This window comes from Theobroma cacao, chromosome 3 (assembly GCF_000208745.1).
Source record: "Theobroma cacao cultivar B97-61/B2 chromosome 3, Criollo_cocoa_genome_V2, whole genome shotgun sequence".
Classification (NCBI taxonomy): Eukaryota; Viridiplantae; Streptophyta; class Magnoliopsida; order Malvales; family Malvaceae; genus Theobroma; species Theobroma cacao.
The window spans coordinates 35838063-35854834 of NC_030852.1; the positions used below are offsets into that span (position 1 = coordinate 35838063).

At 37.0% G+C, this 16772-nt stretch overlaps 4 protein-coding genes and 1 pseudogene across 4 annotated transcripts; 4 read left to right on the top strand and 1 right to left on the bottom strand.

Annotated features, from left to right (window-relative positions):
- On the top strand, positions 492 to 2936 carry LOC18606865 (myb family transcription factor PHL11). Its single transcript, XM_007040719.2, has 6 exons — positions 492 to 1158; positions 1652 to 1728; positions 1836 to 1899; positions 2009 to 2084; positions 2282 to 2351; positions 2472 to 2936. The coding sequence occupies exons 1-6, from the start codon at positions 987 to 989 to the stop codon at positions 2880 to 2882; spliced, it is 870 nt and encodes a 289-aa protein (XP_007040781.2). The 5' UTR covers positions 492 to 986; the 3' UTR covers positions 2883 to 2936.
- On the bottom strand, positions 3894 to 6019 carry LOC18606866 (isoflavone reductase homolog). Its single transcript, XM_007040720.2, has 4 exons — positions 5515 to 6019; positions 4697 to 4937; positions 4395 to 4598; positions 3894 to 4283 (listed from the first exon to the last, which is right to left on the bottom strand). The coding sequence occupies exons 1-4, from the start codon at positions 5842 to 5844 to the stop codon at positions 4120 to 4122; spliced, it is 939 nt and encodes a 312-aa protein (XP_007040782.2). The 5' UTR covers positions 5845 to 6019; the 3' UTR covers positions 3894 to 4119.
- LOC18606867 (bifunctional pinoresinol-lariciresinol reductase) lies at positions 9972 to 12055 on the top strand. The gene is made up of 4 exons (XM_007040722.2): positions 9972 to 10349; positions 10638 to 10878; positions 11299 to 11502; positions 11778 to 12055. Exons 1-4 carry the CDS (start codon positions 10017 to 10019, stop codon positions 11939 to 11941), a joined length of 942 nt encoding a protein of 313 aa, XP_007040784.2. The 5' UTR covers positions 9972 to 10016; the 3' UTR covers positions 11942 to 12055.
- On the top strand, positions 12484 to 15080 carry LOC18606868 (protein LOW PSII ACCUMULATION 3, chloroplastic). The gene is made up of 9 exons (XM_018117369.1): positions 12484 to 12571; positions 12941 to 13102; positions 13410 to 13457; positions 13550 to 13589; positions 13680 to 13780; positions 13998 to 14187; positions 14262 to 14360; positions 14626 to 14743; positions 14828 to 15080. The coding sequence occupies exons 1-9, from the start codon at positions 12521 to 12523 to the stop codon at positions 14946 to 14948; spliced, it is 930 nt and encodes a 309-aa protein (XP_017972858.1). The 5' UTR covers positions 12484 to 12520; the 3' UTR covers positions 14949 to 15080.
- On the top strand, positions 15202 to 16634 carry LOC18606869 (annotated as a pseudogene).

Below are 16772 nucleotides of genomic sequence, written 5' to 3' on the forward strand. Positions count from 1 at the left end.
TTGAGCCTGACGGTGTTGATCTTCAACTCATCTAAACTTACCAACAACTCTCCATTTTCTTTCGTTCCAAAGTGTAGAATCTGCCAGGAAAATGCCAATGGTTAGTTTTGTTTTTTTTTTTTTTTCTTTTTCTTGGTTCTGGATTCTGATTCTTCGGAAAGAATAAGCAAATCCAAGAATAAGAATAGATTGTGGAAAAATGGGAAGGACCAAAAAGGGGATTAGATTCATTGGACAGCTTTTTTCACGGGGGCTTTGCTTGCACCCTCCTGTCTGTTCTTGTTCCTGTTCCTGTTCCTGTTCGGCCCGAAGCGAATATTCTACAGACACTTGACGGACATCGCGACACGTGTCCATTCTTGTCGGACCGTTCATGTGGATGACCCACCGATTTCGACCTGGAAAATGACCCTTACGTCCTCCCCTCGTGGGCCCCCCACGTGACTCTTGGAATATTTTATTCCTCTTGTTCGCCGGCGAATATTCCACGCTGGCGCTTACGTGGCACCGCCACGATCGCCTTTGTTCCACTAAGCGACATCTCCCCTCCAGCACCGTTGGATCATCAAACCTGAAAAAATCTAAACGGTCGAACTCCTGACGCAGATGTACACGGGAGAACAAGAGCGCAATTGCTCTGTTGCGTTTGTGTGTTTTGTTTGATTTTCAATCATGTTTGTTTGCTTAAGATTCGTCGCCGAGCTTTCCTCTGCATGTTCTTCGTTTAAATATAAAAATTCTCCTTCTGTTTCTCATTAAATAAATAAATAAATATCTCTGCTGATATATAACAAGTTGAAACAGCAAAAAAGGTTGATTTCAGTTACATTCTTGTTCTCAATCCGATTCCGTTGGCCATTTTCGGCTTTGGATTTAAGGGAGGAATCGGGAATTCAACTCGCTTTGATTCCACTCAAAAACCAGCTTGAAGAATTTCAGTTCAAAGAGAGAGAATTGAGGTGGTTTGGTTACTTTGGTCTGATGCGATGGAGAGATTAAGCTATGGAGGAGGAGGAGGAGGAGGAGCAGTGGGGGGAGAGAACTTCGGGTACGAGAATGGGGTGGTGATGACGAGAGACCCGAAGCCTCGGCTGAGATGGACGGCTGATCTTCACGACCGATTCGTTGACGCCGTAACCAAACTTGGTGGCCCTGACAGTTAGTCTTCTTCTACCTCCTTACACTGTGTTTCATTTTTCCATCTTTTAAAATTTTCTGCAAAAAACAGAGTACTAAGATCAGATATCTCTGTTTTTAAATCTTGAATCTTGATGATACAATCATGAATTAACCACCGTAAGAAATTTGTTCTGTTTCTTTTAAGTATAATCTTGTAAATTGTAGCTAAATCTGAGCTAGAAATGGTTGGATGAAGGTGTTAATCTTGCTTGAATTCTTCTTACTCCCAAGAAACATTAGCAAGTACTACTACTTATCAAGTTCTTTTTATGGTCTCTCATTGGTTTTTGAGAACAAACTCCGAAGGCTAATTTGCTGCAAATAACTGTTATCAGAAAGAATTCTCTGAATCAATGGAGTTTTGTGAAATTCTAATTGCATCCCATCTTTTCCGTTTTCATAATTATGATTCAAAAAAGAAACAAACCAGTATTTCAGCTAGTCTAACATACTGGGAAAATTCTGCTTGCAGAAGCAACTCCAAAGTCTGTCCTGAGGCTGATGGGTCTGAAGGGCTTGACATTGTACCATTTGAAGAGCCATTTACAGGTATATAAGACATGGGCATTTACGCTTCCATTGTTATCTTTTGCTTTTCAATTATTTCTGAAACATTAAGTGTGTAATTTTGCTTGATTTTTTGTTTGGTTTGGTAGAAATACAGGCTAGGACAGCAGGCCCGGAAGCAAAATGCAGTAGACCAAAACAAAGACAATGGTGGTGAGTTTGACAGACTATTCATTTTGACTAAAATCCCACTAATGCACTGTTATTTTTCCACAATCAACTATTACTTCTTATGGTTATTGGCTACGATACCTCTTTCTAGGGAGTTCGTACGTACAGTTTAGCAATCATTCTCCAGGGACTATCACCAATTCACCAAGTGCTGACAATGACCAACGGTACGTTCAAATATCTCAGCTCTATTTGTCATTTCTGTTTTGTAACCAGAATTTTTCTTGAGCATTGAGTCGTCACATCGAACTTTTATAGCAGCTAGAAAATTGAGAATCTAGTTAGGATTACCCTCTTTTCAGATAGCCTTTTTCCCTGTCAAATGGTAACATCCTGAGTGATGATTGAATGTGCAATGAAACAGACAAATCCCAGTGGCAGATGCACTGAACACCCATCTGGAAGTACGAAGGACATTGCAAGAGCAACTTGAGGTTAATATCTCCCTTCCAAGGACAGATTATTTCTCATTCTCTTTACCACCATTAATATACATGGGTATCGATCATATTTGCTTGTTCAAGCTTCTAATTAACTGTTATTGAATTCTGCAGGTACAGAAGAAATTGCAGATGAGGGTAGAGGCACAAGGGAGGTACTTGCAGGCAATACTGGAGAAAGCCCAAAAGAGCCTTTCGTTTGACATCAACTGTGAAGGGAATGTAGAAGAAACAAGAGCAGAATTAACAAACTTCAACTTGGCTCTGTCGAGTCTCATGGAGAATGTGAATGGAGGAGCAGACAGGAAACCAAACGTGGTACAGATGAATGACGTTCCTAAGAAGGCCACCAGCTGTTCTGCTTTCCAAAACTATGCGGTGGGAGAAAGAGAGCGAAACAAAGATGTCAAGCTTAAAGTTGAAGGAGAGTCCATAAATTTTGACCTAAACACCAAAGATAGCTTTGAATTTGTTGCTGTAAATGGAAACGAGCTTCAATCACACATGTTTTCATATAAGAGATGAAATTCAAAAGAAAAAAAAAAACAGATATCCCATTAGTTATGATTTCATTCTGCATCTCTTTGCATTCAATTTTATTCTATATTGTTAGCTAGAAATCTAGAAACAAACTAATTAGGTACATATCCTTTGGTAATTAGCAATTGCACTCGGAGATAGTTAGTTGTATATGTTATCCTTCTACATAATTAAAGTGAGTCAAACCCAATGATTAAATCTGTTAATCTTTAATAATTTATACTAGTAATAATTGATTTTTGGGACAAATCCTTTATTTGAATTTGGGTGAACATATACCACTTTTACTCATAATGTTTATTAAAAAATTAATGTTGAGCTTTCCAAGGCTGTTGTCCTCCACTGTTTCTTTTTCAGCCTACCCAATAATTCAATCTTGCGCATAATATAAAAATTTGATTTGGATCACAATCGTGTTGGAAATTGGGCCAGGACTTGAAGACAAGTCTATTTGATTAGGTTATTCTTTGCCACCCACAAATTTTTTCATTAAAAAAAATTAAAACGCCTCTGTCAGATTGTGATATGCATGATATTGATGTATATTTCCCCTAACATTTTCTTAAAGCAACTCAAACAATTTATCTATTGTATTTCCAAATTCCACATTCCCACGATCACTGTCAAAATCATGAGTTCTAAATTATTGCATTTACTTATATTTATACATTTCGTATTGATCGTATTGTAAATTAATAAATTGACGAATGATTTCATTAAATATAATATTTAGAGAATATACAAAATTTATTCATATTTTATTTTATATTATATACTTGTGATATTTTGTATTTTTGCTCTAATCTATTAACGCAATAATCTTTGCTTTGTTTGGACACGATCAGTACCTAAATGTTTCCATGATTAGACTAGCTTTTATAACAACTGAATCCACTTGCTTGAAACGTGAACTTTCTCATCTCATAATAATTTGGGTAGTTTGCAAGAACATGATCAAACGCACTTGGTGCCGTAATTAAAGATGATAAAAGAAGATGAAACCGAAAGCACAACAATCACATGTATTGATGTAATCAACCAGGGAACAGGACAGGAACAGGACAGGAGTTGGAAGAAAGAGTCACCACTTCCTACATAGGGTACGTAGACGTCCGAAAGGATTTAGGTGATCGTGTTACGGAGTCCATAACAGTAATATTGTATAACTTGGAATAACGTTATTTTTGCTTTAAGGTGAAAATCCTGGGAAGTTTGCATTTCGTTATATGTAGATTTTCAAGTAATCATCCATGCGGGTGTACTCCACCTCTGGATAAAGCCTCGACGCTTCTTCAACACCTTCCCCTATTTCGAAGTTTGTCAAGCAACCTTCGTAAAAAATGTGATAGAAATGGCCCACGCCCACCTGTCCTGCAAAGTCCAACCCTGCACAGACATGAAGAAATCTTTGTCAAATAGTTAATGGATATGTAGTATCTCTTTTGCGAACTATAGGCTAGAAAAATTTTATTGAGTTTGTGAAAGACTGATAAGTACCTTTCATGGAGGCTAGGAAATCTTGTGCAGAAATGCTAATCTTCTCTAGTTTCTTCCCGGAAAGCTCCTCCCATTTCTGGATTAGCTGTGTTTGGGTGAGAATGTTCCCTGGAGGCCTTATGTACAACGTTTTGTTCAATGTTCTGGGGTCATCTATTGCATTAATTGTGTAGGTTGCAATATCATCTTCGTCCATAAAAGCCACTGCAGCATCCATCAACCACCATTTTTCCAAACACAAATCAGGAACAAATATTGTCTCTCAACATCGATCTCAATTACAGTATGTAATTCGTTTGTACCTTTAACATTTCCGTCCCCATAGAGATATACTTTATCTTTTGGAGGAGTGAGCCTTTCAAGCTGTGAAAGGTTGCCGACAAAGTAGCCAGCAAAGCAGTTGGCAACTACATAGGTGAAGGGGATGTTAGCATCCTCTATTGCCTTTCTCACAGCCATTTTTTCATCGAATGTGACTCTTCCCGGTTCCAGTGCACGTCCCATTCGAGCCGGATCCATACCAAACTCTGAAGGTAAGAAACGCTGCAGTGTTGTCTTTACATTAATATTTACATTAACATTTACTGTTCAAAAAAAATATTTTATTATAAAAATAATAATTTAAATATGTAGTATGTTTCAGAATAAATGACGAAATATTTTGAAAAAAATTCTTTTTTTCCTTTATTTATTTTAGAGATAAACATGTTTATTGTTTTTATGTAATTTTGTAGCCTCTTGTTTTTTTTTTCCTTTGTGTTGAGTGGATCATCCACCAGTCTGACAAAGGAAAAGTTAGTGCAATAAATTACTTTGTTTTCTAGCTGAAAATGGATAATAAAAAAAAATAATTGAATAAACTAATAAACAGAAGAAATGAAAAAGAAGATTTGTATAGGAATCAGCCAAAAAGTACTTTGCATGTTTTTCACCACCCATTTCTAAGAGTAGCAATATCCTTCTCCAAAAAGGATATTTGGCTTTGTCCTTCTCCAAAAAGGCAAATACCCCAGGAAGTTTGTGCTTTGCATACATAATAATTCCTTCAAACAACGAAAAAAAAAGGAAGAAAAGAAGAGAGAAGCTAATTCCTCTTTGATGTAATTATATTAGAGATTACCTTAACATTCCCAGCTTCTTTAATGGCTTCCACCAGCTTGAGCTGCAACGAAATGTTGTGGCTGCGAAAATGCACCCCAGACATGGTGCAAATGACAACATCGGCTTGCTTAACAGCCTCCACCAAGCTTTTGTGATCATTGAACGAGCCCTCCAGAAGGTGAGCTCCTTGCTTCTTGAACGACAGTAACATCTGCAGCTTGTCGATGTCGAGCCCGATCTCCGCGCGTTGGAGGACGTAGGTTTCATGGCCCTGAGCCAAGCTTGCCTTGACAATCCTCCGGCCGATATACCCAGTTCCCCCCACCACAAGAACCTTACTCTTGGCCATTGAGTCCTTGTTTTTCTTTGAAGAATATGACAACACCAAAGTTTTGTATATGGAGGGAGACTATCACAGCTTGGTTTTGTTTCTTTAGATACAAAATTACTAAAAGGGGAAGAAAAAAAACAAAGGGAGCAGAGATGCCCTAACTCTGCAGTGCAAGTTACTCTTAATAATTGGTGCACTACTTGCGCGTGTCGGATTAAATGTTAATTTATTATGCTTCTTTTGTTTCTTTGTGTTAGGCTAACCCTAAACTTTTGTTAATAAAATGAAAGATAAAATAAAAAAAATCAACAGCCATCTCTGAATACAAATCGAAATAATTTACAAAATTTATTAAAAATTAACTCGACAAAAGATAAAATACTCAAATTACAAACGATTTTAAAAACAATTTAAACAAAATAAATCACCTCAACCGACCTCAAATCTTATCTCAATTTTTTTTTCTTTTGCCTTCCACAAGTCTCTCTTGCAACAAAACTATAATTCTTTTAAAAAAAAAAAAAAAAAATTGTCCTTTAGACTTTGCGTTGTGGTTCTGGTTAATGGTCATGAAGAGTGGGTAGGTGCGTTAGGTGGTGTTTGCTGAGTACATGCACCTCTTTTTTCTTCCCTAGAGTTTTAGGCCTTTTGGGGGGTTTTAAGTTAATCTCCATCGTTCCTGTAACTTTCTTAGCAATCATAATCAACACATACTTTGTAAAACAATTAGCCACCAATGACCCAAAGCCTGTTTACCTTGGAGGGACCAACCATGGAATTTTCAACATTGTGAATCCCACCGTTTCCTTAATTATTCCCTTCTTTTATTTCAAAGATAATAAATGAAATGATTGAATGAAACCTATAGCATAACATATAGATTTGTATATATTATGTGCGTCATCATAAATCTTTATCATATGCATGTACTCTCGAATCTTTACTTTCTCATCCAAACTTTTGAGTTGTGAAAACGGGAATGTCAACCAAACAATGGAAGAGCAACCATTAGGTAAACAGTTGGGTTGCTTCAAAAGTCATCCCCTGAGTTAGTCACTTTAGCAGGCCATATATGTGACTTCAGATTGGTCGATTTCTTTGATTTTTGTTGCTTTTGTTTTGACAATAATCATGCTTCAAGTTCCAGTCCAAATCTGCCAAAACCTAAATCATAATTCTTTTATTTTTTTTATCATGTCAATGTCATGATAGCATAATATAAATAATATGTTTATTAAGATACGTCAGTTTGAATGTTATTTTTTTATTATATTAATTATTATTATTTATTAATTTACAATATAGTTATCAAATATTCAAATTATAACATTATGGTCAGATAAATCCAATTACTAGCAGTCAAGAACAAAGAAATCCTGATAATCCTTAGGATTCTGAAAAAGACTAAACCTTCTAACCCCTAGTCTTACCATATTATGTAAATTATATTAGCATAATATAATCTACCAAGTCCTCTTCACTTTTACTATTCTTTGTTAGAAGTAATGAAGATCTTTCTTTCTCTTCCCTTGGATTACCTTATTGACTTGCGGTATCAATATAAACACATCTAATATTGAAAATTTCTTTATATGCATAGACGGAACTATGACCTACACTAATTGTCATGATGGGTATAAGAAGTCAATTGCTTTAAATAATATTTTCTTTTAATTATATATTTAGGTATTTTCTCCGATATAGGTTCTTATGTATCGATACTATTTAGTTTGCTTGATAGTTTTGATATTGCTAATATTGTAACATGGTTAATTTTTGTCGAATTTTTGTATGGTTTACCATATTTAATAAAACTAAGATCTTTGTGTTAGTTTGGATTATGTAAGCCATAGGTAATTGATGTTTTGTAGGTAGAGACACGTTAACCTCTTATTAACTGGTAACAGAGTCAACCTAGAGAATGTGCTTTGTTAGAAATGGTATTAAATTAAATAGAAAAGCGGTTAGTTGGGTTGCCTGCTACTTTTGACTAACTTGGACAGTGGATTACAAGCAAGCTTTCTACAAGTTTCTCATATTTTAAATGCTTTCCACATTGAATTCTAACTTGAGGAATTTTCATAGGTAGAAACACCTGTTCCCCTTTTGCATGATCTTGGATTGCGGATTTTCAACTGAGTTTACCATTCAATTTAGCTTGAGACAAATATTTTTATATTCATTTCATCATCGATCAGTTTAATCAAATAGGTTTACTTTTGCTTAATTTCTTGAGAAATATCTCTCCCTCTATGGTTTGAATCCAATACAAATTTGGAGATTTTCTCCCTCACTGTCATTCTTTCAACCTTCTTATAAAATTTCCCTAGTCGGCACTTTTTTCTACAAAGAAAGGATCAGATTGGACCATGAGGCCAATTTCCAGAAGATTATAATGGACAAAGCCTGAAATTTTGCACAAGAACTAGAAGTCAAGCCTGCCTTGTTCAGATTGGAAAGTTCAACCAATGGTGACAGATATTAAAGTTTGGTTTCGAAAGTTTGAAGATGTGCAAAGTTGTCGGTTGTAAGGCCAATATGGTTGTTTAATGGGTTAGTACTCTGTCAGAAAGGGGGATGTGCATGTCCTTCCAATTGGGTTAATATCCCCCATCTTTCATCTTCCAGCACCGCCCTGAATCTTCTTGCAAAGACTTGGATTGCATAGAGAGGCTAGACCTTGTCAATCTGTCTATTCTACTGGCCAATAAACTGATGGTTCTTGTTGCAGATAGTAGCAGTGTACAAGGAAAAGGAAATCCCCGGGTAGTTGGAAAGTTCAGATATAGTCATAAAGCCGATTAATTTCACCCGATCACCTCCACAGTGACTAATGGGGACTATCGATCTGTCCTAACCCATCGAAATAAAGAATGAACATCTAGAGGAGAGTGACTCTCCTCCAACCTCTATAGAGAAAAGTCACACGATATTAACCAATTTGGGCTATAGAGAAGAGTTTGTGTGCTAACCTTTAAGTATTTTGGAACCAATCCTACTATAATATTTGAAAAAAACACAAGGGACAAAAGGTGTAATGTTAATTTCACAATAATAATGTGGCCGTTTTACGTAAATACTGTATAAAAAGTTCTAATTATTAGTAACAATCTGTCAAATTGAGTTATGATAAGATACCTACGATTTAGTTTGCTTTTGAGTTTTATCTAATTCTAGATTTACTGAGCTCGAAAGAATTGGTCTTTTATTGTGTAATATGCTAAGAATTTGATAAGGTGAGTAACGATTTTTAGACGGTTTTTATCAGTTTGTTTTTGAATTAGAGCCTGTTTGACCTAACTTTTTTTTAACTTAAAAGTTATTATGAAATTCTTATAAAAAATAATAACTTTTAAAATTAAGTTAAAGTTGTTTGGTAAATTTTTTTTTATAAATTCTTTTTTATAAGTTATAATTTTAGTTAAATTTATTATAAAGGGTATTTTTTTTAAGAAGATAATATTATAATTATTTTTAACATACGAAGATATTTTTGAAACAAAAATATAAATTCTCTTATATTTTTAAAAGAAGAGAAGAGAAACTTCCTCACAAGAGCTTTTTCTGAAATTCTTTTTTTTTTAAATTTTATTCTTTAAAAAAAAGTTATTTTTTTAAGAGTTTTTCAAAATTTATGTTTAACTTAATTTTTACTTTTAAAATATAGATAAGCAAATAAATAAATAAATAAAGCCAAACAAACACTAGTACAAAATTTTTTGCCATGAATAATTTTCATCCTTGATAGCAGGGTTTGGCTTCTAAATTCTTCTAAAGCAATAATTCAGACTGCAGAGGAGCAGTGACCAACCTACGCAACAACCAAAAATACCAATTTTTCCCTACTACATCTTGATGTGCGTAGAGGTAGACCCTCCGAAATACATCTTGATGTGGAAGAAAAGCGATCAGACAAGCAGGATCCTGGTCGGAATTTAGAAACAGTTTTGGTCTATTTTTGACAAATTGTGGAAAACAGTTGATTCGACTGCAGGCAAGGTTAACTCTTGCCTGCCACGCACGCTAGCATTAATGAACTGAAGCAACACCTAGCATTTGTGAACCCAAAGCTAAGGGAAAAAGAGAAAAAAGAGTCGTTCTATATATTTATATATACAAACACACACGCGTGTGTGAAAGACACAGAATGAGATATCTGAAGAGACAGAGATCAGAAAGAGTAAGAGAGAATGGCCATGAAAAGCAAAGTGCTCGTAGTTGGGGGAACTGGGTACTTGGGAAAGAGGCTAGCTAAGGCAAGTTTAGCTCAAGGTCATGAAACTTACGTGCTCCACAGGGAGGAGATAGGTGTTGACATTGACAAGGTGCAGATGCTCTTATCATTCAAGCAGCAAGGAGCTCGTCTTGTGCCTGCCTCGTTCAGCGACCACCAAAGCCTCGTCAATGCGGTGAAATTAGTAGATGTAGTTATCTGTGCGATATCGGGTGTTCATATCCGTAGCCACCAAATCCTGCTTCAACTCAAGCTTGTTGATGCCATCAAAGAGGCTGGGAATGTTAAGGTATTACCTTAGACATATAGCTAATTCCGCTTGCCTGCATTTGAGAGGAAATCTTGCTTTTGTTTATATATAATTGATTGAACCTTTGCAAAGACATTGATTGGTCATTTGTCGTTATGTTAGTGTCTTTGTTTAGCTGAGTCAATCTCAAGTAGCTTACCATAAAAAAACTTTCTTAATTCCATAAAGATGTCACCTGAATATCATTAATTCTACTCTACCAAACACATATTTTTGATCGATCTTGCTGAAAGGTGAAAACCCGATTTGATATAATTAATGCAACAGAGATTCTTGCCATCTGAATTTGGCACTGATCCTGCAAGAATGGAGAATGCCATGGAACCTGGAAGGTTAACATTCGATGACAAAATGGTGGTGAGGAGAGCAATCCAAGAAGCGGGCATTCCTTTCACGTATGTTTCGGCAAATTGCTTCGCCGGTTACTTCCTCGGCGGTCTTTGCCAACCTGGTTACATCCTTCCTTCCAGGGATCATGTCCGCTTGTTGGGAGATGGCGATCAAAAGGGTAAGTTAATTTCTTGTGCAGGAGCTCAGTAATTTTTTGGACTTAAACCATATAGCCATCAAAAATTTAAACTCAAGTTATTAGTAATGGTGGACTTGAATTGTTATATAGGTCTTAATAATCACATTCACAACAGATATAGAATGTTGGATATCATAATCCCGTCCACTTAAATTCGTTCTCATCAAGGCCATATATCACATTTATAGAATTAAGATCTCATTACAGTAATGTAAAAGCTCACATCGGACTGATACAAATTCTGATATCATTTATAACGATCCAAGTCAATTTTTGAGAATTACGTGATTTAGATTCAAAAAGTTACTGAATCAGTAGTTGGACTTGAATCGTTATACTAACTTTCGTCAATATTAATTTCTTAATTTTTTATTCTCTTTCTCCCCTTGAATTCGACAGCAATTTACGTGGACGAAGATGATATAGCAACGTACACCATCAAAACCATTGATGACCTTCGGACTCTGAACAAAACGGTGTACATAAGGCCGCCCAAGAACATCTTATCTCAAAGAGAAGTCGTCCAGATATGGGAGAAATTAATAGGGAAAGAGCTGCTTAAGTCTTCAATTTCCAAAGAAGAGTTTCTCTCTTCTATGAAAGGTAAGATTCATTCCATTTGTATTTTTAATTCAACAAATTTAATTTAGGGTAACACATTTTTCAAATCTATTATTAAAAATATTTTGAGTAATATTTTTTGCACATTTTTTACATTAATTTTGTATATTTTATTACACTATATAAACTTTTAATAATATTATGAATAAAATGTAAATACAAAAACTGCACTTTTGATATTGGTACTAGATATATATACATGCTTAAGTAACGATTTTATTTTATTTCTTAATTTTAATCAATTTGGGCAAATGCAGAACAAAATTATGCAGAGCAAGTTGGACTAACACATTACTATCACGTATGTTATGAGGGATGCCTGGCAAATTTTGAAATAGGTGATGGAGGAGAGGAAGCTTCTATGCTGTATCCGGAAGTGAAGTATACCTCGGTTGAGGACTACATGAAGCGTTATTTATAAGTAATATAATTAATATGAGTGTATTATGGCCATATTGATTTTGGCCTTCTCATGAACCGGGTTGAAAGAATTTCAATGTCTTATCCCCCCACCCAACAAATAAACTAAAATAAACACAAAATTTGCTGTTTGAATTTATGAATTTTGTATTTATTTGTAATTGTTATATATGTAATTTTATATTCAAATTATGGGTTTTTGATATTTTCATGATTTTACTTTTATTTTAATTCTTAAGTAATTAGTTGATGTGCATGTTCAAAGTACATATAATGAATTTTAGTTCAAGTTTATAGTATTAAAATGAAATATAAACGTTTTATTGCTTAAAAATAGTTACAAATATTATTATTTAAACAAGAAAATTAAGTCCAAAAAGTTTCTCCAAAACAAAAAAGAAAAGTTCTTCTAAGGACTAAAATGAAAAGAAGACAAAAATACTAGAGTACAATGGCAAAAATAGAAAAAAAAATCCCGGGTGGCGCAGAACGCGCCACGTCAGAGAGCTCACCGCGTCAGCCTTCCAGTTTCAGTTAAACAACTGAACATAACTGTCGTTGTTGGGTTCCAAAAGCAAAGATGCTGCTATCCGCTCCTGCGATTGCAGTTTCTTCAATCCCACGGCGGAAGGTAACAGTGACAGAACCGCTTCATCTTTTTTTTATCATGTTTCTTTTACCTTCTGTCTGTGTTGCATATCGTTTTCGTTTTCTCCAATGCCCAGAAAATGAAATTGCCCGGAAGATGAATGCTAGCATTCTCTTTTGATACTTGAATTAGATCCCAATTCTCCATTTCTGCTCTTTCGAGATCGTGCAGTGAAAATTTGCTAGTCTTTTTCGTGGTTAGTCAAGTGTTTGATATGTTTGAAGTAGTTCTGGGGAAGTTGTTTTGTTTTTCTAGATGGATGAACATAGCTGACAATCAGGTGAAATAGGGATGGATATTTGGTCCTGGTCTGCACTTGTCTGCATAATGATTAATACTACCAAAGTGCAGGTGATTCACAGCAGAAGCCATTGGACAGAATTTGAGACTACTAGATTAATCAGGGGATCAAGCAATCTCAGGTTTATTATTCGTTCAGTTTCCAAGGAGGGCAATACCTCGGTTGAATCTGATGTGCCGTTCCCCAGTGACTACATTGACCTTCTTAAACAAGTAAGCCTTAAGGAAGTTTATCTCCATTTCCTGTCTCGTCTTGCACATGCCTAGCATAGACTAATCGCAATCTGGGGCTACTCCAAAAGAGGGCAATCTCTCTCCTCTTGACATTACTATGAAATTTATAGCGCAGTAATACATCATTGATGATTTAGGCTTAGAACAGTACGGTTAGAGGAAGTTTTGGTGTAAAAGAAGACTGATTTGCAGAGTCCTTTCTTTTTATTGTGATTATTTGTGCCATTAGTTTTAGCAATTATTGCAGTGGTAAAACCTTACTATCTGGATATGTATCAACTATCAGGCAAAAAAGGCAACTGAATTGGCTTTGAAGGATGGCAAGCAGTTGATGGTGAGATAGCACTGGGTAAATAATTGAAGAATTAAAAGCACATACTTCGTTCAATCACAGTATAGTTTGTGACCTACAAATATCTGTTACAGGAGATTGAATTCCCAACGGCTGGACTTGAATCTGTACCAGGTTCTCTTCCCCCTGGTCTTTCTTCTCTTTCTTCCTCCTATCCCTTTTTGACATCTATTGCTTCTTATTACATGTGAACCTACACATCAGGTGATGGTGAAGGAGGAAATGAAATGACTGACAGTATGCAGTTAATTCGTGAATTTTGTGACATCTTGGTAACTCCAGAGAAAGCAAGACAAACCAGAATAGTAAGTCTCAATACTGAAGCTAATCCAACTATTATGATAGATCATAATGAGAAGATGGAGGCGCCAACTATTCTCAGCTTTATGCTTCTAGCTTTCCTTAATACAAGCACCATGGAACCGTTCTGAAGTGCTTGTGATCTGTTTCTATACAATGGTTTTATTAAGACTTTGAAAAGCTGTCATAATTTGTGTGTATAAACCTCTGCTGTAAATTCAGTTTTTCCCTGAGGCAAATGAAGTTAAGTTTGCAAGACAAGTGTTTGAAGGAGCTTCTTTCAAATTGGACTACCTAACAAAGCCATCGTTCTTTGAGGATTTTGGTTTTTCTGAGAAAGTAAAAATGGCAGACCGGGTAAAGCCAGATGATGAATTGTTCCTGGTTGGCTACCCGTATTTCAACGTCAATGGTAGTTTCAAACATCCTGTGTTCTTGTTGATATGTACACTCCATGAAGCTTATGTCTGCTATTTCATTATGCAGAAATGATTGTGGTGGAAGAGCTTTACAAGGAAGCTGTAGTGAATACCACCAGAAAACTGATTATATTCAATGGAGAACTTGACCGTATCAGATCTGGGTGTATCCTTGTGGTGAATCTTACATTTTTCTTGGTAATTTTAAATTCAATTTAATCTACATAATAATTTGAATCATTTAGATTTCAACAGTATTCATTGTCACTCTGTGCATTACTTTAGAGCTCTCCAACACTCTTTATCGGATCTCTAGCTGAGAGGTTTTGAAAACTATCCAAGACTAACAGAATTTTCATCTGCATTCTATCATCTTGTAGTGGTAGACAGCTGAAGTGCTAAGTTCTAATTTGTCCTTAAATGAGCTTAAGATTATCCATCTTTCTTCTACCCTAAGCTGGCAGCACTTACCAAGACCCTCCTGCCCATGATGGAGACTATATATTACATACATAACTTTAAGGGACGCAATGGAGGAACCCTTTTCAGGTTTGCTACGTAAATTTCCTGCTGAATTTTCCTCAACTTTCACAACTAAATTGAAAACTTCATTTTTTTTTCCTTTTTGGTTAGGTGCTATCCAGGTCCTTGGAGAGTTCTTAGAAAGGTTGGGAACAAATATGTCTGTGTGCACCAGCAGGAAACAATGCCATCCCTGAAGGAAGTTGCCTTGGATATTCTTCCTGCAGCTTGAGAATCCCGTAGCATGCCATCACATATCTATCCGTTGTAGCCTGATGTGGATATGACAGTGAAACATCCTACCCGGTAAATGCTCGATAAATCAAATTCTTTCATGGAAGTAGAAAACAGTTAAAAAACTTCATTTTGCAGGCAAATAACAGCAGCCTCTAACTTCCCTACTAACAATTAGATAAACATCAATCATTCAGAACCAGGACTCTCTTTCTTCTTCTACCCTAACCACTCTGTCCCTATAACGCCATAACCCTTAAAAAGTTAGAGACCAAAATCCAAACATGGCTGCAGAAATCCTGGTTGCAACAGGACCTGGCCAGGGTCACCTCCGCCCTTGCATGGAGCTCTGCAACCACCTCTCCTCTCCAGGCTACAAGGCTACCCTTATCATCCCCTCCTCTCTTTCCTCTTTCATCCCCCTCTCTTTCTCCCACAAAACCGCTTCTATCGCCTCCCCCGCCCGTATCATACCCCGATGCGATCGGATCCAGCAGCCAGCTGGGCAGGACCTCGAGGCCCACTTGGAAAACCGCTCCCAAGTCCCAAATTTACCCCGACCTCAATGCGCCATTATTGATTTCCAAATGGGCTGGACAAAGGCCCATTTCTGGAAATTCAACATCCCAATAATTGGGCTCTTCACCTTCGGCGCTTGTGCGGCCGCCATGGAGTGGGGTACCTGGATGGCCAAAGCGGGAGATATCAGGCCAGGTGACACCCTTTTAATCCCCGGGTTACCCGAAGGAATGGGCCTTACATATTCGGATCTTAAAAGAAAACCATTTGGATCGCCACACGGCGGTCAACCACCGGGAGGAGGTCCTCCGAAACCGGGCTACCAGCCGTCGTGGATCCCTGCAATCGAGGGATCAATAGCTTTGATGTTCAACACGTGTGATGATATAGAACGTCCTTTTCTTAACTACATGGCTGATCATATCCGTATGCCAGTTTTTGGCGTGGGCCCTCTCTTACCGGCGAAGTACTGGAACTCTCCGTCCGGTTCGCTGAGTAGCGACGGACACGGTGCTACCGTCAAGGAACATAACCGCCAATCGAAGGCAAGCGAAGATGAAGTTATCCAATGGTTGGACAAGAAGCCACGCGGATCAGTTCTATTCGTGGCATTGGCAGCAAAGTGGGTCCCACTATAGATGAGTATGCGCAATTAGCCGAAGCATTAGAAGACTCAATCCGGCCATTCGTTTGGGTCATACAGTCAAGGTCGGGTTACAAACCTGACGGATTGGATACGAAAGTGGGCGATCGAGGTTTGATAATATGCGGATGGGCACCACAAATACCGATAATGAGCCACGAGTCAACGGGTGGAACTCAACTATGGAAGCAATAGGACGTGGGATCCGGATTTTGGCGTGGCCCATCAGAGGGGACCAACACTACAATGCCAAGCTGGTGGTGAGTCAACTCAAGGTGGGAATTAGAGTGGCAGATGATTCATCAGAGATGGTCAAGAAAGATGATATAATCAAGGGAATCGAGAGGCTGATGGGAGATGAAGAAATGGGTAATCGAGTGTTTGCGTTGAGAGAAAATTTGATTCATGGTTTTCCGGCTAGTTCAGAGGCTGCATTGGATGCCTTTAAGGATTTTATTAGCCAGAAAGCAGACTAAAATAATGCGTATGAATATGATGAGCGTTTGTTCTTGTTGCTGGTCATCGATACTAGAGTTGAATAAGTTATCATCGAATGGCTTAAAAGAAAACCTATTGGCATTACTTAAAATTGTCATCATGATTGCATACTTCCTGTATGGATTAAGAATTGCATGTCTTCTTTCTAAATCACACAAAAGG

Bases quoted from the DNA above. Each gene is read 5' to 3' on its own strand.
- LOC18606867 (XM_007040722.2), top strand. From the start codon at position 10,017: ATGGCCATGAAAAGCAAAGTGCTCGTAGTTGGGGGAACTGGGTACTTG. The intron at 10,879-11,298 runs GTAAGTTAATTT...TGAATTCGACAG, and splicing joins GGGAGATGGCGATCAAAAGG to CAATTTACGTGGACGAAGAT. The intron at 11,503-11,777 runs GTAAGATTCATT...GGGCAAATGCAG, and splicing joins GTTTCTCTCTTCTATGAAAG to AACAAAATTATGCAGAGCAA.
- LOC18606866 (XM_007040720.2), bottom strand. From the start codon at position 5,844: ATGGCCAAGAGTAAGGTTCTTGTGGTGGGGGGAACTGGGTATATCGGC. The intron at 4,938-5,514 runs GTAATCTCTAAT...ACAACACTGCAG, and splicing joins AAGAAGCTGGGAATGTTAAG to CGTTTCTTACCTTCAGAGTT. The intron at 4,284-4,394 runs GTACTTATCAGT...ATGTCTGTGCAG, and splicing joins TTTCCTAGCCTCCATGAAAG to GGTTGGACTTTGCAGGACAG.
- LOC18606868 (XM_018117369.1), top strand. From the start codon at position 12,521: ATGCTGCTATCCGCTCCTGCGATTGCAGTTTCTTCAATCCCACGGCGG. The intron at 13,103-13,409 runs GTAAGCCTTAAG...ATCAACTATCAG, and splicing joins ACATTGACCTTCTTAAACAA to GCAAAAAAGGCAACTGAATT. The intron at 14,361-14,625 runs GTATCCTTGTGG...AATGAGCTTAAG, and splicing joins TGACCGTATCAGATCTGGGT to ATTATCCATCTTTCTTCTAC.
- LOC18606865 (XM_007040719.2), top strand. From the start codon at position 987: ATGGAGAGATTAAGCTATGGAGGAGGAGGAGGAGGAGGAGCAGTGGGG. The intron at 1,729-1,835 runs GTATATAAGACA...TTGGTTTGGTAG, and splicing joins ATTTGAAGAGCCATTTACAG to AAATACAGGCTAGGACAGCA. The intron at 2,352-2,471 runs GTTAATATCTCC...TGAATTCTGCAG, and splicing joins CATTGCAAGAGCAACTTGAG to GTACAGAAGAAATTGCAGAT.